Below are 24,178 nucleotides of genomic sequence, written 5' to 3'. Positions count from 1 at the left end.
ACCTTTTCCTCGGCTGGGCAGTTGGGTAAAAATAAAAATAAAAAAGTTGTGTGTGTGATGTGGGCAAAGGAAGAAAAAGCTGGGCGACGCGCGTGCCGGACCACTGGGGAACACGCCTTGAATATCTGATGATCTTTTGATTTTTTGATTTATTTTTCCAACCCACTTCCATCTGCTTCTAACCTCCAGCGACTTTTTAAAAAATTATTATTTCTTAATTCATGGGAAAAAATCAGAATCAACAACAATCAAGACGTGAACACCTCAGCTAACAAAAATAAAGGCCTAACATTGACACAGACTTAAATAGATTTGCTTTCAAACGACAATTGAAATTGATTCAGGTAAAAACGTAACGCCAACTACAATAGAAATTTTTATTTTTCTGATAAAGAAAAACGCGCCAAATTATATCGGCGCAAAAAAAAAAAGTAAAACTCTTGTTGAAGTGCGCGGTATAGTAACAGGACATGTATATAATTCCCGCTAATCTATTTTTTCTTATACAATAAAAAAAAAGTCTGGGGTCCGGTTCTTTTTCACAGTCTTAGTTTTTGACAATGGAAAGGGGAGGGGAAAATAAAAGGGCAGGTGAAACGACTGAAACCTCTGGATTTTTTAGTTTTCAATGCACCTATCTCTCTACCCCACTGCTGTCGCCATTAACAATCTCCTTTCGTAATCAAACCATCGGCCATTTTGAGTCTCCCTTTATCACGCTATACCAAGTTGTAGCCTACTTATTCTCGACTGAAATGTTTGGGTGGGAATAGACAAGTTTTTTTTGGGTACCCAAATTAAAGGTGTAGAGAAATTCTCTGCTGCTGCACACGAGCTGCAATTGATTATCGACTTTAACAAAACGTTTCCAGGAGTTTAGAGACCATCAAAAGGAAGAAATAGAAAACATGGCTGGTCCGAGTTGTCGAGTCGGTGGCAGATTTCTGACCCAGTCATCACATTGGCACATATGTAAAAACAAAAAAAGGTACTACAGTATATCCATTGCAAATGGAGCAAAAAGAGACCCCAGAGATCTAGAGAAACTCGATATATATTCATATCAGGTCAACCAAGGTCACCCATAATTTTGGTTCTTTTCATTCTAGACACTTTGGGGGTGGTAAGAAAAACGTTCTTTTCAACAGGTAGACTGTAGAGGTGAGGAGAGATAATTTGAAACAAAATCATTTTTCTTTTTCTCTTCATTGAAACGTGCGAAAGTCATGATTGTGGGGAAAAATATTCAAGCTCTTTTTTCTATTTTTTAAGAAAAGAAGAAAAATTTTTGTTCAAGGACTTCAAGAACAAAAGAAAGAAAGAAAGAAAAGTGATTATATATGATACGCATCGGCTGGCGAATGTGAAACAGCGCACGCGTCTGGGAGAGCTGGAAAAAAAAAATTGGCGACGGAAATCGTTAACAGCTGCCGCCATTTGACAATCTCCTTCCGATGCTTTCCTTGGCTGCTACATACTTACACACTTGGCTATAGTACACATAGACGCCAGCATATAACGTGTGGGGAGAGGAAAAAATACAGGAGAGAGAAGCGGGCGCGGCAGCTGCAAGCACCGGACACGGGCAGATGGTCACCAGAAAATCCACCACCACCACTACCACCACCACCTTTCACTCTGTATGAACCCACTGCTGCTCCTGCAATAGGGTATAGAGAAGTGGGTTCCGTAACACATGCTCTCTCTCTATCTCTATGTCTATCCATCTCTCCCTATAGATAGAAACTTTCGTAATCGGCGCGCGCTTTTTTGATCGGATGGCGTCCCCACGCTGTGACGTCACACGGCGTCCTTTTCTGCCATCGAACCAATTTTTCCCGCTGAATTTTAATTTGTACAATTGATTGAACAAGTGAGAGAAACGTGACACAAATCTTCAACAAATTGGTCAACAAAAAACAGATGAGCAGTTTGAATTGGAAACTAGAAAAGCGACCAAAGCACGAGACTCTGGGCGAGATTACACTTCCGGCTTGTGCTGCTGGCTGGGCAAGTGGTCAAACGACACACGTGCCTTTTGACCATGAGCTGCTGCTGCTGCACGCGTTAACGACGTGAACCACTAGTATTTTTTTATATTTTTTCCCCGTCTGACAAGATTTTAAGTGATTTCTCCGTAGTGATTTTTAAAAGGGTGTCTATCCCCCCAACAAACAGAAACTGTTACGCTGTTTACGTATATAGCTGTGCTAGCCAACCTTGTCATCCCTAGCTGCTGGCCATCGATTGAGCTTGTTAGTGGTTAGCGCAGCACAAAACGGATCAGTCGAATGACTTTTTAATGGTGTTGATTCGAGCGTCGAGAGTCCGACCGGCCATCATTTTTATTCTTTTGCCCCAATGATTAAGAGTCGGATGTGGATCAATGAACAAGCCGAGTCACGGGATTCATTAACCATTAAAGGAAAAAATACTTGGGACAAGAGCCGAGGGGGATTAGAGCTACTGCTATCAGATAAAAGGGTTCACCTGAGGTCAGCCATCATTGGCGAAAAGAGTTTTGGTGGTGGTGGATGGATTTCGTCGCGCTCTCCTTTTGATGGGATTATTTATAAAAGACTAAATCCGTTTCTTCTTCTTGTCAGTGGCTTAAGACTCTGACAGCGATGATGGAATAAGGAAACGGCTCAATCTCGTATCGCTGGCTTGTTAACCTCTGCTTGTTTCTGGGATCACAATTGATTAAAAATATTTTAAGCGGGGAATTCAAAATTTTTAATGGTCGACGCATTTTTGGGGCCGTATAAACAAGTTTTTATCGAGTTGTCAACCACCTGCTAAAAGATCAATTGGCAATTTCCAAATTTTAAAGAAAAGAAAAAGATAAAACTGGTTATCTTATCGGCGTAACCCATAACTATTGGCTTCCATGTGATAACAAGTCGTTGCTAAATGCGTCTACCGAGAACTGTCATTGGCCCACGTTTGCGCTCGAGTAATCATTGAGACTATTGTTTTTTTTTTATTCTTTCGTTTCACTAATATTATTTAGTCTGTTGTTTTTTTTTTAACCAGCGTCTATACTACTACCACAGGGCGGAGTTGGAGGGGGGACCCAAGTTTCCGGTTCTGCTTCAGCCATTTCCTTCTGGGCTGCTCGTGTTTTTTTTTATTTCTCTTTCTTCTTCTTCTTCTCCTTCTGCTGCTGTTGGTAGAGAGGGGAGGGCCTTTGAGGACTTCCTCCACCTGGCGAGTCTGCAGCGCCGCCCTGGCGGAGGCATCGAGCAACAGCAGGGGAAACCACCGTACGGGACCCAAGGGCCCTAGCTATCGTCAGTTGTTCGCCATCCTCGGCACCAAGTGGACGTGTACGCTGTTGTTTCTCTCTCGAATTTATTTGACCACAGTTGGAAGCTCTCAGGGCCCTCTGTCTCAGTTTATTATCAAGTTTCACTTTTCTTCCCTATTGAATTTTTTAAAAATAAAAGAACCGTGATGATGATGGATAATTTCGAGTGACAACTTTGATCGACACACTTTGACACCCTCCCGAATTTATTTTCACGACTCTTTTCCGTTCTGTGTGTGTGGTTTTCTGTGTGTGCGTGAGTGCGTGATCTTTTTTGGGTTGACCTACGACCTTGTGTGTGTGTGTGTGCGCCTTGAACTGAACGAAAAAAAAATCGCCATGGCGTCATCACCCACATTGATTATGCTGATGGTTTTAACCGTGGTCCAAGTGAGCCGAGCGTCTGGCGTGTTTGAATTGCGCTTTGACCGGTTCCAAAACGAGTTGGGACGCGACGCCAAAGGTCATTGCTGCGATGGATTCAAAGCGTCGTCGTCGTCCAATGGTGGCGGCGTCGGTGGTAAGTGCAGCGAAGCGTGTCGCACGCAATTCCGCGTTTGCCTCAAGCATTATCAGACGACCATCGACTTGGTTGGCGCTTGCACTTATGGCGATTTCTCGACGCCCTTCCTCGGTGACAATTCGCTCGATTTTACATCCAACAACTCGGCTGGATACACCGTCCGATTGCCGTTTGAATTCTCATGGCCGGTAAGTTTTGACTTTTTTCTCACCTTTCGTGGGACACGTCATAAAAATGAACACTTTTTGTTTCTAGGGCACTTTCTCGCTGATTATCGAAGCCCATCACCAGACATCCAACACAACAGGTAAATCACTCTACTTCTTTTTTTATTTTTTAACTCTTTTCTCTCTATACGGTTGACACATCTTGTGAGGTGGGTCTTTGGTGGGCGGGGGTGGGAACGGACCCGTATATCTAGCGCAGGGGGTGCAATCACAAAGTGTGCGCTTTTCTTTACCCCGCTGTGTATTTCTTTTGGTACCCCCAGTATAGAAAGATTTAAAACACTTCAATAAAAATTTCGTTTGTTTCCCACACTGTCTTTGCGGTCGCTGTTGCGTGTGACTTTCTTTTGACTCTACAATTCGTAACCGTATTGTTTCTTTTTTCTTTTAAGGTTCTTTTTTTTTTTAAGTTGATAGATCATGGGCGGGGGGGTTATATCGAAAGGGGTTTCTTGTATACAATACGTGTAAATGACTGCATGGCTACCGACCGGTGGTGTGTATATAACCATGTGAACATTATTATATATGTAGCTAGCCCCAATTTTTGCGACGGGAAACACCAAGAGCTCGTTGTAGTTTAATTAAGATTTCCGGTCGAGCTGACAAGTTTTTTCTTCTTCTTTTTCTTTCCCCTTTTTGACGGCTGGGGGAGTCCATTTTCACGTGGTCCGGCCGCCCTTTTTGTTCTTAGCCAAAAAGCCCCATTTTCTTAATGGGTGAGAGAGAGAGGGGGAGTTGGGATTTTTCTAGGTATACTCGCACCGTTCTAATATTCACCTCGGGCATTTTCCCATGCTAGTAGTAGCTTTTTTTTCTCTTATTCTTTTTGTCGTTTTCTCGATACATTTTTTACTTTCGTACGACGGGGGTGTGAACGCCTAATTTCTTTAAAAAAGAAAAAAAGGTAGCCATTTTGTTGGATTACGTCAAGAGGAACGGGATTGAAAAAAATTATGGGATGTTGGGTGTGGGTTTAAAAAAAATCGATACCGTTGTCTGTGTGTACTCAAGAGGCCCTTTTTGAATGGCGCGGGGGGTTCCCATCCGGGCGCCATCTGGCGTCTCTTCCGCTGGAGAAAAAAAAACGAACCTGGGAATAATCTCGATGCGCTACCGTAGAGAGGAGGGCTTCTATCTATCCATCACCTTCGAAGGAACCATATGCCACTCAGCCTTTTTTTAAACTAAATTTGAAATTTTATTTATTTTATTATCTAGACAAAGTTCTAGTGATGCAGATGGCCACGCAGAGGTGGATGGACTCGTCGAACGCATGGAAAGCCGATTCCTATTCGGACACGGATGGATTGCACTCGTTGAATTACAGCTACCGCGTGAAATGCGACGAGCATTATTACGGCGACGGTTGCGCCAATCTCTGCCGACCCCGCGACGATAAATTCGGCCACTACACCTGCTCGGAACCCAGCGGTGATAAGGTGTGCCTACCCGGATGGAGCGGCGAATACTGCAGTAAAGGTAAACAAATCAACTAACTACACTAATAATGAACTTAAACTCGTTTCCTCTTGTCGGCTCGGGTTACCCAGTGACTTCCTTCCTTTCCCTTTTTGTTTATTTTTGCTCCGTGGGAATTTCCAGTTCATCTTGAGCCGATCAACAAACTCCTAACGACGGAATCAGATCGTTTCTTTTGATCGGCTCCCAACCAAAAAAGATGTCTGTATACAGTAGTCGTGTTTTTGTTTTGACGGTGGTAGTCAACCTGCAGCCTCATTCTCATGCCCGTTAAAGGGGGGTAGAGAGATAGCTAACCCAGTGGTATGGGTCACCTATGACCCCCTCAACCTCCTGGGGGTGATGTGGTGGGGGGGAGGACAGGTAACCGGTTGGCATCACGCAATCATGATACTGTGCTGCCGTTGGTTTCTCTCCCAGATTCGTAGCGGCTTAATTCTCCGGCTGAAGATATGATCACCGTCATTGGAATATGATTAATCTCTTATCATGTGTGAATTGTGTGATGATTCTTCTCTCCAGAAGGAAGAAGAAGAAGGAAGGGGGGTTTCTTGGGAGGGTAAATTTCTTCTTTCCCACCGTCTAAAGGTGTTGTTGGTACAGTAGTGTATAGAGAGAGGGGGTTCCTAACAGTTGGTTGCCGCTTTTGTGTGTTCACGGACCTCCTTCCTTCCCTTCTCTTTTTGTGTGTGTGTGTCTATTATTCTCCCCCTCGGTTTTCTTCCACCCCGGGTTTTTAGGGGGTTGCATCTGCCACTTGGGTCGATCGGGTCACCATCTGCCCCCTCTCTCATGTATGGGGTGGAACATCTGCACTACTTTTTTTTTAAAAACCTTCCCCCCGTATATATATGTACGTTGCGACCGTCTAGCCTGCAGCTGTAGCCATTTAAATCCATGTCAAAAGAATAAACTGCAACGCGTTGGATCACATTTGATCTAGGAGTAGGGTGGGGTGCAACAGTTTGTGAGGTACGACGCAAGAGCAAAGCATTCACCTGGAAAACACACGTACATCATTCCACCGATCCCACGCTTCTTTTCTCCTAATTCTCCTTTTGAACTGTCTTGATTATTGTGTATAGAGTCTTTAATCAACGATTTATTTTTATTCAATTCAATAGCCATCTGCTTGCCTGGATGCCATGATGAACACGGTTTCTGCAACGATCCCAACGAATGCCTGTAAGTGAATTTGATAAAAATTTTCATGAATTTGTGCTAAATTGTAATTTTTAATTCAAATTTAATAGGTGCAAATTGGGATGGCAGGGAAAGTTGTGCGACCAGTGCATCCGCTATCCAGGTTGTTTGCACGGCTCCTGCCAGCAGCCGTGGCAGTGCTACTGCAACGAGGGTTGGGGCGGTTTGTTTTGCAATCAGGATCTCAACTACTGCACCAATCACAAGCCCTGCAAGAACGGCGGCACCTGCTTCAACACTGGCCAGGGCTCCTACACCTGCACCTGTCCCACCGAGTACACTGGAACCGATTGCGAACTGGTCAAAGATGATTGCACCGTCATCCCTTGTCTCAACGGCGGAACCTGTTCGGTAAGTTTCTTAAATTTAAATTTCAAATTTCCATAAAATGGCGCCAAAATATTTGAACGTTTCTCTTCTCTCCGTAGGGCGAAACGAACGCGACTTGCAATTGCCCGACTGGATTTCATGGCCGCCGCTGCGAGACTTCTACCCAGCAAACGTGCTCCGACAATCCCTGCCTTCACGGTGCCACCTGTGTGGACACGACCGACAGGGGCTACATGTGCCTCTGCCCCGACGGCTTTGATGGCGCCAATTGCGGCCACCAGGTAAGGCAATCGTCCTTCTATATAATAGCGCACCGAACAATTTTTATTACATCTGGAATTGTAAGTTTTTAACCGCTTTTATTTTTATTATTTTTATTTGATTTAAAGGTGGACGACTGCGCGGTGAATCGCTGCCAGAACGGCGGGTCTTGTGTCGACAAGGTCAACGGTTTCAAATGCATTTGCCCGGCTGGTTTTACGGGCCCACTGTGCCAGACGGACATTGACGACTGTCAAACGGATAATCCCTGTCTGAACGGCGGCTCGTGCGCCGACCTGGTCAATTCTTTCCGCTGCCTCTGCGTGCCCGGTTTTACCGGCTCGCTCTGCCAAACGAACGTGGACGATTGCCTGACTAAGCCGTGCTCCAACGGTGGCCAGTGTCACGATCTGATCAACGACTACCGCTGCACCTGCAAGCCGGGCTTTGCCGGCAAGGACTGCAGCAGCGAAGTGAACGAGTGCTCGGCCCGTCCGTGCCTCAACGGCGGCACTTGTCTGGACCGAATCAACGAGTACAAGTGCCTCTGCCCGCGCGGATATTCGGGACTGCGATGCGAACGCTCTGCTGCCCAGAAATTGAATGCCACCGCTCCGACGGTGCTGGGCAGCGCGTCTCGTCTCGGCAGCACAGCCTCGACCGACGCTTCGCTCTCTGTCGCCCAGATCGTCATGATCGCCACCATCTCGACGGCCGTCCCGCTCATCGCCATCGTTTCGTGTCTGGTCATCGTTTGCCTCAAGAAGCGACGCCAAAAGGAGCAGCTGCGATCGGACGAGGAGGCCCGGCGTCAAAACGAGCAGAATGTCGTCCACTCCATCAGCAAGAAGATGGACAAGATGGACAAGTGCTTGGAGGAGCACCGCATCATCAACACGCTGGATTTTCCGTCTCAATCGAAAGGCAAATCCATCAACGAGCCGGAATTATACGCTGTGGTCCCGACGACCACTAAAGAAACGTCGTCTGCCCAGCAGCAGCAGCAGCAGCAGTACAATATCCACCGAACGAGCAAAGCGCTCAACGTGGAAACGTTCAACGACAAGCTGGTCAACTCATCATCTTGTCAATCGAACAAGGAGGTGATGTCCAGTTGCGAGCCGACTTATGTCACACTGGATAAAAGACTTTCCGTCACTCCCACGTGTTCATCCTCGCCGAGGTAAATTTTTTAGTTTCTATTGTTTCTGACATTTCTTTGTGTATGTGCGGGGGTTATTAGTTTTTCTGAATAAGAAATCACGCACTGGTGGTTGGTGGTTAAGGGGGGAGAATGAAGCCTTTTGAATGCCCTGAAGCACTAGTTTTTTATATACACCGAAAAAGTAAAAAGACACAAGACGACTGTTGAACCACAAACACCGGAAGCTCGTACTCTGCCGAGTTGTTTTTTTTCTTCTTACCCGCTCGCTCACACACAGGATGTGAAGTTGCCTCGAGCTCTTTTCCCGCTGGCGGCGGGCGGAGATTTTGATTTGATTTGATTTTCTTCTTCTTACGAGAAGCGCTCCTGGCTGGCGGCTATGAGAGACGCACAGAAATCCGGTGGTGGGGTTGTTACGTGAAAAAAACAAATGTAGCCTAGTGTGAGAAATTGCCTGCGGCATTTTGATTTCAAAAATCTAATTTTGCCTCTTTTTTTATTATTTGTTTCTTTTTGCAGTGAGCACAAGCGACCGTTCCCGTTGCAGCACGAAGATGTCCTCGCAACGTCGGTCTGAAAGTCGTCGTCGTCTGAATTGTTTTTTTTTCTCCCAACATGACGAAATATTTTGCCTAATTTTTTTTTTCTATTTGAAAATAGTTGTTGATTTGAATTGTCTTTATTCTTATTTTTTGGCTCCGTTTTTCCCCCCTTTTTTTACATATTTTTTGTATTTTCTGCACACAGTCCAAAGAGACCAAAATCATTTTTGATTTGTTTCCCCCCACCTGTAAAACTCCTCAATCCCTCCCACCCCATACAAAAAAAAAACCCACCTTTCTTCCTCAGACGAGATACGGGACATGATCCTCCGGATACTTGTTTACTATTACGAATACTATTAATTATTATTATTTTTTTTTTGCTAGTTTTTTTTTCTGTTCTCAACCTGTTCTGACACAATGTGTGATATATGTTTTATGTCGTGAATTTACAACTACACTTCAATGTTTCACCCATATTCACTCTCTCTCCTCCGACATTGGCATATTACTTATAATTATCTATTTTTTTCCCCCACCCTAGAAAAAAATTGAGGATCTCAGGACAAACTTTAAAATTATTTTTTCTTTCTTTGATTTTGACGTTTTTTTCCCAACTTTTTTTTTTTTTGAAAATTTTCTTGCAAACTAAACGCTATTATATTATTATTATATTATCTGATGACGCCAGTCAAGTCCTCTCGACTCGGGTCATTTCTTTTTTTCTCCAGTACGTGCGTGTGTCCTAAATTTTTCTTTTTGTTGTGCTAAGTCATCTTTTTTTCCCCCCTTTCACCCCCTTTCAAAAAAACAAACATCCGCTTGATTGCGATAACGAGTAAGCGAAAAAAATAATGTGTCGCCTCAACTACAACTGCCAATCAAGAAATAATTAAAACAAAACATCTTGTTTGGCAGTTTAGTAAATTGAGACCGGCCGAATTTTCTAGCTCTCGTTTGCTATATATTGTAAAGTCAACGTGTCAGTCTCTTTCTATCAGAATGTATTTTTCTTGGTAATGTAAGTTTTTCTGTACATATCTACGAGTCACGGGTGTGCGTGAAAAAAAAATTTGAATTAAATAATATCAAAAAAGAATACAAAGATGCCACAATGTACGAAATTTTTGATTGGTCGATTTTTTTTCTGAAATTTTCTTCATACTAAACGCTATTATATTATTATTACATTATCTGATGACGCCAGTCTCTCGACTCGGGTCATTTCTTTATTTTTTTCCCCAGTACGTGCGTGTGTGTTCTAAATTTTTCCTATTTGTTGTGCTAAGTCAATCAAGAAATAATTAAAACAAAACATTTTGTTTAGCAGTTTAGTAATTGAGACCTGCCCGAATTTTGAGCTCTCGTTTGCTAAATATTTTAAAGTCAATGTGTCAGTCTTTCTATCAGAATGTACAAGTTTTTTGTACATATCTACGAGTCACGAGTGTGGACGAAAACAAAATTTGAATTAAATCATATCAAAAAGAATACAAAGATGCCACAATGTACGAAATTTTCTTGGTCACCATTTTATTTGATTATTAGTTGATTTTTGTTTCTTTTTCTTTTGTCAGGGAAATGGACAAGTCCAAGTCGCGGTGGAGGTCGCTCGGCATTTTTATCGGTACGATCCACTTGAGAGGCTACGACGACGAAAAATCCAGAAAGGTTTTTTCTCGAGTGCTCCTCCTCGGAGCAGACGGCCCAGGGTGGTCCAGCAGTGCAACACACAGCAGGAACGCTATGCGACGACGTTCAACGCTTCTATTGTTTTTCTCTTCTTCAGTTCAGTTCGGTGTATTTTCTTCCTCTGACATTCCAACAGTATCACATCTGAAAATCATATTCTGAAGAACGCGCATAACCCGTGTTCCCGAATGCGGAACCACGGAAATGTGGACACACAACCCCTCGGCCGTTGCTATGAGCTTCTCTTCTTACAAAGGCCGTGCCGATATCATTCAATCGTGTGTGTTGGACTTTTCGGGGCAAGTTGACCGAGGTGTATTTATTCAATTGCCAAGGTAAAATAGAGAAGAAAAAAAGAAAAACATTTGTTTCGTTAGTTTTGGGCTCTGGACGACGACCACACGGAAGTCGGATGACCGCACACACCAGCCAGCCAGCCAGACGATGAGGCAATCGCCTCGGCGATAAAAGATCGATCGTTTCAATGAACCACTAATTTTCCGTCGTAACTTTACCCACGTCCGGTGAAGGTTTTTTTCTCTGGAAAACAATAAAAAGAGAGAAAAACAACATTGGTGGTGGTGGTGGGCACCTTGAACCGGCGTTTCTCTCTCCGTATTTCTATATACTTGACTGCATATTATTTCGTAACCAAACAGCACAGAGGCTCTTGCACTGCACACCAATCAGTCAATAATTTCCACAGCCGTGAATTCATACTTTCGAGGTTATAATAAAAAGAACTAAATTCGAAATATGCGCTTATTATTTGGATGTGTTGACTTTTTCGGCGAGTGAGTCACGCCGACAACGGCCGATATCAATTCCCGTCCAGTCATTCGGTGTAATGTACGAGAGCTCGAGAATGTTTCGTCTTTTTTTCCAGGGAGATCATTGCATCGAAGCGCGTCGTCTCCGACATAATAAAAAGTAAAAACTTCATAAAACGCGCTATCAAGTCTATACACACCAGTCTGCCTGAGAGAGAGAGACACACAGTGTATACAGCTCTCTTTTGTTATGTCCTTGAATTACAACTGCTGGATGGATCAGCATATAATAAAGAACTACTGGCCCAGGCGGGTAGGGAAAACGGGCACAGCCCAAGTGCACAGCTCACGAATTTAGAAAAGAAAAAATTCAGTCAGTCTACAAGGAAACGCCGTGTGGCGTGTCCGTTCCACCTGGTTTATCAAGCAACGTACAGATATATAATGCAGCCCCCCACTCGAGTTATCTCCCTAGACTCTGCTCTGCTCTGCTCCGCCAATGGACGTTGTTACCAACATTCCACTTTTCTTTCTATTTTCAAAGTCGCCCACCAAATCATCGTCCTCTCTCTCGAGCTGAACTACAAGTTTTGTTTCGCTTTACTGACTTCGCCAGATCCCCACCAAAACGAAAGATCGAATCGGTTATATTCCACATTTATTTTGTGCAGCCCCCCATATACTATATTCTATCCTCAGTCCAGGATAGAGTCAACATTCCTGATATTAAATGGGCATCCGTCGGAAATCAAATCAATGGCCGTATATATACGTTTGTTTCAATAACTTGTGACCTTTTCTGATCTGTGAATGGACAAGTGAGACGAGAAGCTACCTACCTAATCAAGTGGAACACATCTGTGATCCAGCGAGTGCCACACTTCAAAGCGGAACTCAATATTTTCCCTGGACATCTCTAATATTTTTTCTCGCATTTTTCTCGATAATATAAATCTATAAACAGCAGCCAGCAGCTACTGGACAACTACTAAAGCCAATAAAAAAAGAAAAAAAAAAAAAAACCTGGAAACCTGGAAAGAGTTTTATTTTCTAACCCGTAAAAAAACCCCTCCAAATGACGAGTCTTGTCAAAAAAGTGAGCGTGACGGCTCACTCTCTATCCTCAGCATGTCAGCAGCAGGTTGGACGAGTCACAAAAATACCTTTCCAATATATAGAGGAAAAGGTTGGTGTGTCCATATAAACGCCTAGCTGCTACTGGAACACATCTTCTTCTTCTTCAGGGAGCGATGCTGGCGCTTGTTCATCTCTGTGTATCTTTTTTTCTTTCCTCCCCTATAGACCCCATCGTTGGATAGGCCACTTGCCACCGTCTATATATGAATTTACTTACTGCTTCTCTTTCTTTCTTTCGCTACAGGTAAAACGGGCAGGAAACAGGAGGCAGGGAAGAAAAAAAGAAGCCATTGACTTGTAACTTCGTTACGGTCGATTATCCTCCTAGGAAAACTTTCCAGTTGTAACCTTCTTCTTCTTGTTTAATAGGTTTCTTTTTTGGGGTTCTTCTTCTTGTTTTCTTTTGGGGAAAAACTGGCAAAAGAATAAGATTTTTCTCTCTCGTTTTTGGCCTAGACTATAGTCTGTTAAGCTCTCTGGTCTCTCCTAGCTCTGTTGTCCATTTCTATAGTTTATTGGGACTGTCATCAGCTTCTTAGTAGCTACCTGTCTTGGGAAGCGTGAGAAACAATTCATGGACCCCCTCTTTTTTCAGATATACTCTCGTTTCTATCATTGCAAATCGCGTGAAATGTATACAAGACATCGCACCTTGGTGACAATATATAGTATACTGTTCGCGTGCTAGTATCTATATCTATCAGTTCCGTGAACATGTCAAATGATTGCACGAATAAAAAGAAATTGTTTCCAGATTCGACGGAATAAGGTTCCATAAATGTCGCGTTTTGTTCCGTGTCAATTTCGAATCTACTTAGTAGGTTGTGGATGGGGGGGACGTTATACAAATCTCCACACCGGTAACGCTATACGTGTGCAAAGGTTGAGCGAGACGATATAATACTCAAAACTGGAAAAAAGTCAAAAAGAGGACAAGAGCTGAAAGGTCGGATACAGACATCAAAACGCAGAAAAGAAGCCATCGAGCTACTGTAAGGTCATATCTGAAAGAAGAAGAAGAAGAAAAGTCTAAAAAAGCAATCTGGTTCAGTCGTTCAGGTGAGGGTTATAGGAGGGCAAGACAAAGAGGAGCTATACACAAAAAGGAGGAGTGTGCCGAAAGGACGACGAGGGTTTGTGTCGCCGAAAAAGGAAAAAAAAAACTTCTTCTTCTTTTTAAAACTTACAGCAAAGTTTTATGATACCCAGAAAGACAGGGGCAGCAGATACTGCACATGAATATAATTTTACTGGTTTCGGGGACAATTTCTTGTAGAGAGATATCCCAGTTTTGACTGCTCATTCAAACTATTTGCCGGGTTTAACTGTGGAAAATAACCATCTAACGGGAAGGTAAACTACTTTCTCGTTCCATCTCTTTCTCTCTCTATACGTAGCTATACTATACATACATGTGCGTTAGAATCCACATCACCGAGTCTGCTGGCTCTCAGCTTTAGAGGATTCCGATCCGGAAGATTTACCAGCGATTTAAACTATTTCACAGTTAAATCAGATTAGGCTGATTTTTTTTCATTTCCTTTTGGGAGTCACGCATATCATTCGAACGCTCTCACAAGTGGAATAAGTGCTGGGCTTCCTCCCTCTTCACTATACTGTATAACGTCGTCATTATTATACCTTTGGAAAGACTCGATTTCCATCTTTTGTCTGAGGAGATGCATAGCTCGAAAATGAACGAGAACTGAGCGGGAAACGGCTGAATGCACACCAGTCATTCATGCCTATGTATATAGTTGATATCTTCTTCGGGATATAGATAACTATCTTCCGCTTCTTCCGCCCAAGACCTCCGCTAAGTTGAAAAAAAATATCCATTGAAAATCCAAGAAAAGTGCTCATGATAAACCGTCATCCGATCGTTCGAGCACATAGTTTTCAAGTTAAAAATGAAAACGAATTGAGTTTGGATGTCTGGTATGGACGAGAGTATTAGAATGTTATTGGAATTTAAATTCATTCGTTACATTACTTTATTTTTCATGAAAACTACATAGTAAACTAGCGTGTTTCCATATAAGAATATACAATACAATTAAATTAGAAAGAGGACATTTCTTTTAATAGCAACTCGATTTCACTATGTGGTAAGCTGTCATTTAAAAAAATTTAATTCATGGTTTGATAAACATTTCAAACGACCAAACTTCAACAATAAAAATGATGACCATTATGTCGTAATACGTCCACATCAAGGTTACCATTAGCTGTCGGTAAGAAAAATACCAGGATGTCAGACAAGTACCTTTTTTTTTGACGGCTTTTCCGTCAAATACATTAAACATTATCTTCACGTCTTACATTTAGTAAGATGGTATATAATGCTTGAAATCGGCTTGATCAACAGATTTGATGGTTTGAAGCGCATTTTACACTATAAAACAAGGTCATTTTTCGGTACTGATAAAATAAAACAGCTTCATTTTCCGTCTTCCAATCAAAAAGTGAAACCGATAAATAAATGCGAGACGGCCATACTCATAAGGCAGACGTGACGTGCTGGCCCGAGGTATAAAACGATATACAATAAGAAGGGGACCGGTATGATAAATTCTGATCGGATTATGACAAGAGATAAAATATAACTTTAATTGCAGAGGGGGATGCATACATATATTTATGAAGGATCGCGCGCGCTTTCACTGAGCTCTATGACCATATCAAGTTATAAATGTTTTAAGAGAAAAATGGTCTAGACTCATTTTTTTCGGAAAGTATAGGTAGCACACACTAGATATAGGTAGAGTCGGCCCGTACTGATGCGGAGTTTAGGTGCTGAATTCGACGGAACATCTTTTTAAAAAAAATGTTGACCGTCAGGTATATCTGTCAGTCGCATCGAACCGTCTTTTTTTTAAATTTTATATGATGTTTTACAACTGACCAAAAGGACGCAGAGAGGGGAACCCAAAACTTTCGAACACCATTTATTCAGCCCCGGCGAGTATAGAGAGCATCGTCTATGCTGTGTGACCTGGAGACGAAGGAATGGTCTCTTCTCTTATTATTGCCGTTGCGTATCCTCCTGAGTTGAGATGTATGTACGTTGGAGGAGAAGAGAGAAGCCGATCAAGGGTCTAATCAACACTCACGGCTCGCTTGTCCAGCACCGAGTAACGGGCCGACCTATCTATATGGTAGTACGTTCTGCGTATATAGCGCAGCTCAGCTTTGACAAAGCTGTAGAGCTGCAAACAGATAGGCATCTCTATAGTCGACGACCCTTCTTGAAAAGTTGATATCTGACCTGCTGCCTTTTGTTATTGACCTGATCACTTCCAATAGGCTCGGCAAGCGGCGGCATTAGCGCCTACTCATAAGTCACCTTGTCGTGCCGCCATCAATATTATTCTCCCCCTCTCTTTTTGGCCATGAAAACCTATCTGATGTCTGAATATAATGACTTCAATTTCTTTAGATTCAGGGCTCCTTTCACTTACACCCAAATAACATTGTTTTCCTCCAAAAGGGCAGTTATGTTTTATCCCCTCGTAATACATCTAAAAGTCACGTCAGTCGGAATGCCATCTAACTTCATTCATAGTCATTCTACGAAGCAAGATTTTTTAACTTACAAAATTGTTTAACACGAATTATAAAGGTTGCCATCGTCAAGTACAATATATTTTTTATTATTCGTGTTTTTGAATGGAAATCTGAGATAAACGAATGAATAGCAGAGTACCCTTTAACAAGGGCACTGTAGTTCAAGTTAGAATAATTATTACAATTCTTCCTGACTGTTTAGTATTTAAGAGCCGTTTCCGTATTTCTTTATTGCGAAAGCAAATCAAAATGTTTGTTTGTTTGCTTGAGTAATTAAGTAAAAGCGCTCCGCTCACCGAGCCGCTCACATCTCCTGATCTCTGGTCCCTAAACTGGCAACGTTCAAGGGTTCCCTATTTTGAAAAGTGGCAGCACTGGCCAGTGTAGTCACAACTCACAACAACTCTAGGATTGACAAATACAAATTTCTCACAGCTTCGTTCTTCATTCCGTTATAATTTTCAATCAGTCTTTCTCTTTTCTCGACTAAAAAAAAATTCGTCAGTGTTTCTCGACACTTGTTTCATCGCCAGGTGTGGGTCGTGGTGAGTTAAAGCTAATTTCATGCATCGGTCATATTGGACCAAGTCAAAAGAAGGCGGTGCAAAAATTCAACCAAAGGCCGAATTCCACGAAATACCAATGGTAAGACTGAATTCAAGTTTGTGAAACACTAATAACTGTATCCTGCTTTTTCTCTATTAGTCAACTTCAGGGTGAGTAACAGATTTGGTTACTGGATTGTTGCCAAAACCTTCTTGGCTGATCAGTTGGCTGCAATATGCATCACCTAAACAGTGAAAATGACAAAGTTCAGGTAGAACAAGCTGTGCCGCCAACAAGTTCATCCAGCAATGGTAACCATTCCCATCAAGAAGGAGTTGAGAGAGTCCTTTATACTTTGTGATGACCCGGGGACATCCAAAGAACAAAAGAAACAGTAAGGTTCCCTATAAGTTTTCTGTTTCCTTGAAATTGTGTTGCACATGCTTATTATTTCTTATTTGAATTACAGTCAGAACTCATCCGAATCATAAATGTCCCTGCTGTGGACTTATTTCCAGAGCCAGAAGTTCTTTAATCTAGTTCAAGAAGAGAAATAGTAAAAAAAAAAATGGTTTGTTTTAGATGTGAATAACAAAGGAAAATTCCAATTTTGGAGTCTAGTTAAATTAATTCTTTCAGAGAAATGGTCTTGTTGAAACATAGACAGAGGGGCTGTTAGAATGTGAGCAAAGGAATCTGGAAGAGAAAATCCAATTCGAAAAAGGGCAAAAGGGGCAACGTACTGAAAGGGGATATTAGAGCGCGAGAAATTTTAATTCAACGAGTTGGAGCGATTTAAACGACAGCAGTGGATCGAGAAGGAGAAGATCAAGGCAGAGAGAGTCGACAAACAAGGTAATTTATTACTTATTATTGGTTTGTCATTTATTGTTATTTTTAAATTACTCTCAGTCTTAGACTACTATTTCATTGTTTCGGAAATCCTCCCACGGTATCCTTCCGTGTTTAGCAAATGAGTCCTGACCACGTTTCCGGATCCACAAGATTGGGTTTCAGCTAGACTTTATAGTTCTGTTCGTACCACGTCATGTCCACGGTGGGATCCAACGTTGGCTTAGGTGATCGTGGCGAAAACATTCTTTTTGATGCAGTGTGTGGCGATGCAGTCCACGTTGCTTGTTTAACAAAGGTTGTTTTCAAAACTTATTTTCTCTCAACTTAACTTGACATTTTTTTCTTTACTTTTGTAAATCAGGTCTTTCATTTGAATGGCCCGAACAAGGTCCTTTTCGTTTTATTCATTATATGATACAAGCCATGAGAGATATTGGAATCGAAGGGTCACTCAGAAAGTGCTGCGAAGTGACGCTACGCGTAATTAGACAAGAGGTTGACACCCTTAATTCTTAGTTTGCTGAAGCCGTTTGTTCATGATCCACTTGTAGAATGATCAAAGAAAACAGTGAACAAAGGACGCTTCGATCTTCCGGAGATTAAAAAAGAAACAGGTGTGAAATGCTTTATATTTCCTTCGTCTTTTGCGTTCTATTTTAATTGACTTACATCCTTATTTCAGGCAATGGAACACGTCGAGAACATTGAAATGAGATTACGAGGTTATTTACGACAACCAAATTCGAAGAATGAAATGACACACCGTCTGTCTTTTGAAGGACAAGTAAATTAGCTGATTGCGGAAGCTACCAGAATAGATAATCTATGCCAAATGTAAGTTATTACCTACATATTGTTAAATAAGTTAATCACATCAATGCGTCTTTCAGGTCGGATGGGCAGCCTACATGTGATATTATTCGAGAGTAAATTATTCCCTTTTGACTTGCCGTCAAACTCAAATTTGCCCAATAGTTCAAATACGTTCTTATCTTTCATTTTTTAATTTTAAGAATAAAGAAATTCATTGCATTTTCTGTCTGCAATCATCTTTTTATTATCCTCCAATTTATTTCGGAGACATGTCTTTTTTTTTTTTTATTTCTCTCTTCATTATAGTAAAATAAATTGTGGGCGATTGTAGGTGTCAGAAAATTACTTGAGTTTACATTACACGACTGGTAAATCATGGTTCATGGATCAAGGTGTGTTTTTTCAATATTATTGATTGGCTTGAATGTTTGCACAATTTTGCTTTGGACCTTATTGGCCTCTTCCGCAATTACGGTTTGGGATTTTTTGCTATAAACTCGATTTGCTAATCGCAAATCGCTACGTTTCCATTTTGATATTTCAAATTAGAGCCACTGCAAATTTAGCATTTTGCTTTTTGTTGCTCAACTGTTTTAAACTGCTAAGTATGGTGAATGTTCACGTGTTTATTACGTGCTAGGTTTGTTTGGATTGAAATACCGATTTCCCGGTTTCGGTATGTTGTAAAAAAATAATATTGTGCACTTATATGGGAATTTAAGCACCGTTTAGCCTTTTTATTGTAGGTTTGTGCTCAATCAGCTGTTCTAGCAGAAAGAGCAGTCAAAGAGTTCCAGACTTTCAGTTCATTTCATTCATGATTTCATTGTATAAGTTAGGTTAGGTGCACAGGTCTGCTGTTGTAAATAAGGTGCTTCATCATATCTTTATCCTTATCAGAGTGATTTGATTTAAAGTTTTTGTAAAGTTTTTCCTACTGTTTTGTGGTAAGAAAGTGTAGAGAAAAACACATATCAGCATCACCTTCTTAGCACAGATCAAAATTAATCATAATAGTTTTACTTTTTAGACTATATGGTCTCAGGATGAGTAGTGTTCAACTAAACCAGTTGATTGTGATGGTAGTATTAACAAGTGTAAGAAAATGTCTGAAATGATACTGCATTGAAACCCTTAGTAAAATTTCTTCCCCTCATTCATTTCATTTGGAAAATTTATTAATTTTGCTGTTACCAAGTCTATGCCTACCTTGTGCAGTATCTGGTGTACTTGAACTGTTTTGTGCAAATTGCTTCATATTGTAGATTTCTATTTAATTTGAAGAAGTTCATTGAAAAAACTCTAAGTTAATTTCTCTTAGCAACTATTTCTTCTATATTTGGTGACAATTTAAAACAAATGAGAAAATTCTCAAATTTACTATTATTTTAGGCCCGAAAATGTCAAAAAGCAGAGGAAACACCATTTTAGGAAAGATCGTCAACAAGAAAGAGTGTATTCCTAAACTCGCTCGTCAAAAATATCCCGAACAAACATCATGTTCAACATCCACAAAAACTTCACCAATTGAAAAACGCGAGCCGCAAGGTAATGTACTCACAACAAGAGCCTCCGTTTCCATCCAAGCCGTTGAATTATTTCAGAACGAAATTATTCTATCATTGTGATTGTGATTATTCAGATAATCTTGCAATCCCGACCATATATCTTGGTTGTACGTATAAGTTTAGCGGAGTCCGAAGAACTACATGTAATGCTTTTCATTTCATTCAAATTTATACAAAAGAGTACTAACCAAAATGTTTTTAATGATTTCTTTTGTTTGTTTGATGTTTATTTCTAAAACTAAATTAAATGTACTATTTTTTTTTAAAGGCCAGGAGGCAAAGACAAACAATCCCATTAGCGATAATGACTGGAAACGCAACTTGTATGTGAGAGGTTTATCCACGAGTACTCGTCCAAAAGATTTGCAAAAGCATCTGTTAAAGGTTGGCAATAAGCCAATAATGCCATATAAGATTAGTAAATTTCTTTCTATGGGCTTTCATGTTTTTTGTTTCAGGTAACAGGGGCCGAAACAGTCGCTTGTTCTCTGATTCCTGGTGAGCCATATTATTTCAAAATTACCATGGCTACAAGCAAAGACGCGTCCAAATGTATCAGGCTCCTCAACGACACTAAGCTATTTGGAAGGAAAATCAGAGTTGAGCGTAAGGAGCGGGCACTAATAGGAGATATCGCCCGAAGTCGGTCTAATTCATTCGACAAGGAGTTGAAAGAAATCAATCTCCTGGTTAACAAAAATGATTCAAAGGCCAATGGAACAAAGCTAAGAAATCGGAGACGATCCAGATCGCATGACAGAGAGCTTAAAAGTTCCGGGACTGACAGAAACCAAAAGATTGTGTCGATGTCAAATGAAACGAAGATGCGCAGCAAGTCCCGTGAAAGAAATCGCGAGCGGAGTAGATCTCCTGTGAAAAGAAGACATCGAAGAATGCCATCTATTTATTGGGATATTCCTCCTTTCGGTTTTGAATACATGACGCCCATGCAATACAAAGCGATGAGAGGTATTATATAAAATTCATGTATTGGAAGAACTAAAATGACCGAAACCGTATTTGTGAAAATTTTAGCTCAAGTTCTTACTACACAAATGCAAGGCGAATTATTCGTGGATAACACTATAAGTACTGGTTCGGTTGAAATGGAAGACACAAGTACGTAGTCCTACATGATGAAATAATTTAAGACAAAGACTGTTTCAATTAATTCTTCTTTTTTCTGTTATTGAATTTTTACTTTTTATATTACTCTTGTTGTAAGTTTTTATATTGACTATTGTAGGTTACATTGTTCCAGAGGGTTGTATCGTACACAAGCTGTTCATTGGTGGCCTGCTCAGTCACTTAAACCAAGATTACGTAAGTTTGATCTACAATAGATTTTCAAATTTTACGGACAAAAAATGAAATTTCGAATTTAGGAGTTTAGTTGAATGAATTATTTTATGAAACGGTCTTGTTGAAATGTAGGTAGAAGAACTGTTAGAATGTGAGCGAAGGCAACTGGAGGAGAAAATCCAATTCGAAAAAGAACGAGAGTGGCAACGTATTGAAAGGGAGACATTAGAGCGCGAGAAAATTGAATTGCAACGAGAGCGGGAGCGATTTGAACGAGAACAGCGGATCGAAAAGGAGAAGATCAAAGCAGAGAGAGAAGAGCTTAAGCGTCGACAAGCAAGGTAATTTTTTCCGTAAATTTCCCAAAATATAACTTTTCAACCTCTTAAATACGACGTAAATTTGTTTTGAGATATCTTTTTCAACAAGTGTTATGTATTTTAGGTCGATTGCTAAGAAAGAAAATTTAATTTGCGCATCCAAGACGACAACCCAAGGACCAATGCCGATGATGACTCCAGTCATTGAAAAACCTTCAGTTCCAATAATAGTACGGTCCGTTGGTTTGCAAGTGCAATTAATATCTAGTTCCGAACCTTCAGAAAAAAAAAGAACACTAGTATAGCCCATTCTTAATAGTAGTAGAACCCAAATTCTGGTCTAAATAAATGACTGATAATTAATTTTTTCTCAACAACATTTCAGGCTCCCTCTTCAGTTTAGAAGCAAATTGAAAAAAAAAAAAAAATGCCAAAGCTATTACACCAAACGGTCATCGACAGTTTAAACTCAAGTTTAATGACTCTCGGTCTAATTGGCAGCGATGTGTGGTACTCACCTTTTTATTAGATATTTCGCGTAGACAAATACGCATGTCCGCCTCGGGACGTCATTCCCCTAAAAAATTATTTCATTGTGTATAATTCCAATATTGTCTAATATCTCTGTTAAGTGTTAACCTAGAATGAAATACAATACAGGTGTAGTCGTGTGAGCTGTGAGAACTCAATATTCGCACCTTTGGACCACATCTTGATTTATTTTCTACTTATTCTTTTTCATAATGATTCAAAGTCTAACCTTTACAAATATTACATTTTTTGACTGACGAATATTGCAAATCTTCTCTGTCCTCAAGATGTGAAATATTTCAAGTGCTTCAAGAAAGTTTTTAGTGTTTCACAACTAAAAGGTCATATGGTTCAATACACGAAGCTTGATTGCACGGAACCATCGACATCGTACGCCGATTATTTCCATTTATTTTCCAATGACAGTGTTTCTGTTTCATAATTAATTTTTTTTTGTTCTTTAGCCTTCACAAAGAATACAGATTTTTATTTTGAAAAGAACCGCCAAATACTCGTGTATAGTGTGAAATTTTTTAAGTGTTCACAAGGTGGCGTGGAAAGGGAAATGCCTAGCGGCTAATCTTCATAAGAGCAGAAGCCGCAAGTATTTCTCTGGTTGTTTTTCAGAACTTTCCTGTCTGTCAGAAAATAACCTTCTGTAGTTGAACACGAAGTAAATTCTTTCCAGTTATTTCTTAATTTTAAAGATATCGACATGAAGTGCACATTAGTAGCATTAATAGGACTTTGCTGTTTTGTGTATACCAATGTAAAGCAAAATTTAATTGTTTATTACTTTGTTTTAGCAAATTTTATTTTACTTTATTCTTACATCTATGTATTTCTCTTTGTTTGTTGAAGGCCACATTTTTTACTGTAACAGACCAAGTGTTTTTTGACATCACTGTTGGAAATGAAAAAGCTGGACGCATTGTGATTGGGCTCTTTGGTCAAGATGTCCCTAAAACAGTTGATAACTTTAAAACTCTTGCCACAACTGGAGTTTCTGGAAAGACATACTCTGGTTCTCATTTTCACAGAGTTATTCGGAACTTTATGATCCAAGGCAAGTTCTTATTTAATTGATTTAACACAACAATTCAAATTTTCTACTAGAATTAATATGCAGTAATGCAAGAAATCTAAATTTACTTGTAAGGATTCTAAAATCATTATGATTGTAGTACCTGCTGTTCAAATGTTGTATGGTTTCCCTTGTGGCTGACTTTACATTGTTTGTACTTTTTCCTGAAGGTGGAGATGTCATCTCTGGAAATGGGTTGGGTTCAATCAGCAAATTTGGAGATTCTTTCCCAGATGAAAACTTCAAGGCCAAGCATGGAGCTGCAGGCTTTTTGAGCATGGCCAATTCTGGTGAGTCTCTTGGTTTTTTTTCTGTTTTTAATTTACTAGTTAAGTAGTATTATCTTAAACTAAACTGCAACTAGCTAAAAATTCTGATCATAAATCTATGCAGGGCAAGACACAAATGGATCTCAATTCTTTATTACATTGATTCCTACTCCATGGTTGGATGGGAAACATGTTGTCTTTGGAAAGGTAATTGACCTTGCAGAACACTTTTGAAGATATATAATAATTCATATTATGCCTTACACTGCCTTAGGTTATTGAGGGAATGGAAGTTCTCATGAGCATTGGAACTACAAAGACTGATAACGGAGACAAACCCCTTAAGCGAGTAGTGATCGAAAAAAGCGGAATTGTGCCTCTGGCCAGTACCTTCCAAGTGTCCGATGACCCACACGAGTAACCAAAAGATGCTGAGCTGTTGAAAAGTTTAGCCGTCCATTTTATGTTGCGATTCTAAGACTCCACTCCATTTTATGTTTTGGTTCCAAGCAGTAGTTTTTAGAGCTCTTAATACAAAACCCAATCATGACCAATTTGGTAGTTATGACGCGTTATTTCGCCAGCCTCGCTTGCTATTGAAATCGGGTAGCTTGAACTCATATCTTGGAAACTTACTGATCATTTCTTTTTATTCTACAGCTGGTGGTCGTGGATCAAAGC

General features: G+C 40.6%; 3 protein-coding genes and 2 long non-coding RNA genes across 14 annotated transcripts; all 5 read left to right on the top strand.

Annotated features, from left to right (window-relative positions):
• The first annotated feature begins 3,140 nt into the window (after window positions 1-3,140).
• On the top strand, window positions 3,141-10,162 carry LOC124194469 (neurogenic locus protein delta-like). The gene is made up of 8 exons (XM_046588682.1): window positions 3,141-4,021; window positions 4,089-4,140; window positions 5,282-5,542; window positions 6,667-6,727; window positions 6,796-7,096; window positions 7,174-7,356; window positions 7,465-8,519; window positions 9,021-10,162. The coding sequence occupies exons 1-8, from the start codon at window positions 3,650-3,652 to the stop codon at window positions 9,076-9,078; spliced, it is 2,343 nt and encodes a 780-aa protein (XP_046444638.1). The 5' UTR covers window positions 3,141-3,649; the 3' UTR covers window positions 9,079-10,162.
• Window positions 10,163-16,609: 6,447 nt separating this feature from the next.
• Window positions 16,610-18,219, top strand: LOC124194467. Its single transcript, XR_006874806.1, has 5 exons — window positions 16,610-16,854; window positions 16,915-17,149; window positions 17,225-17,610; window positions 17,668-17,905; window positions 17,972-18,219. It is a non-coding gene; the product is annotated as an uncharacterized LOC124194467 (long non-coding RNA).
• A 76-nt stretch (window positions 18,220-18,295) lies between these two features.
• On the top strand, window positions 18,296-18,810 carry LOC124194468. The gene is made up of 2 exons (XR_006874807.1): window positions 18,296-18,444; window positions 18,501-18,810. It is a non-coding gene; the product is annotated as an uncharacterized LOC124194468 (long non-coding RNA).
• Window positions 18,811-18,983: 173 nt separating this feature from the next.
• On the top strand, window positions 18,984-22,340 carry LOC124194464 (scaffold attachment factor B2-like). Of its 10 annotated transcripts, none has more exons than XM_046588674.1 (10): window positions 19,175-19,370; window positions 19,454-19,520; window positions 19,816-19,971; window positions 20,260-20,375; window positions 20,450-20,960; window positions 21,027-21,110; window positions 21,238-21,314; window positions 21,426-21,634; window positions 21,723-21,912; window positions 21,999-22,340. In XM_046588674.1, exons 3-10 carry the CDS (start codon window positions 19,824-19,826, stop codon window positions 22,014-22,016), a joined length of 1,353 nt encoding a protein of 450 aa, XP_046444630.1. In that variant the 5' UTR covers window positions 19,175-19,370; window positions 19,454-19,520; window positions 19,816-19,823; the 3' UTR covers window positions 22,017-22,340. The 10 variants fall into 10 exon arrangements, with proteins under 10 accessions (XP_046444633.1, XP_046444628.1, XP_046444626.1 ...); XM_046588678.1 differs by having other exon boundaries at window positions 19,187-19,370; window positions 21,738-21,843; XM_046588677.1 differs by lacking the exons at window positions 19,175-19,370; window positions 19,454-19,520 and adding an exon at window positions 18,984-19,099 and having other exon boundaries at window positions 21,723-21,843.
• Window positions 22,341-22,734: 394 nt separating this feature from the next.
• On the top strand, window positions 22,735-24,051 carry LOC124194466 (peptidyl-prolyl cis-trans isomerase B-like). The gene is made up of 5 exons (XM_046588681.1): window positions 22,735-22,913; window positions 23,006-23,210; window positions 23,399-23,518; window positions 23,622-23,704; window positions 23,772-24,051. The coding sequence occupies exons 1-5, from the start codon at window positions 22,860-22,862 to the stop codon at window positions 23,916-23,918; spliced, it is 609 nt and encodes a 202-aa protein (XP_046444637.1). The 5' UTR covers window positions 22,735-22,859; the 3' UTR covers window positions 23,919-24,051.
• The last annotated feature ends 127 nt before the right edge of the window (window positions 24,052-24,178 follow it).

The sequence above is a fragment of the Daphnia pulex genome, chromosome 5 (genome assembly GCF_021134715.1).
Source record: "Daphnia pulex isolate KAP4 chromosome 5, ASM2113471v1".
NCBI classification, from domain to species: domain Eukaryota; kingdom Metazoa; phylum Arthropoda; class Branchiopoda; order Diplostraca; family Daphniidae; genus Daphnia; species Daphnia pulex.
The sequence above is the reverse complement of the archived record's forward strand: the minus strand, read 5'-3'. Positions and strand labels throughout refer to the sequence as shown.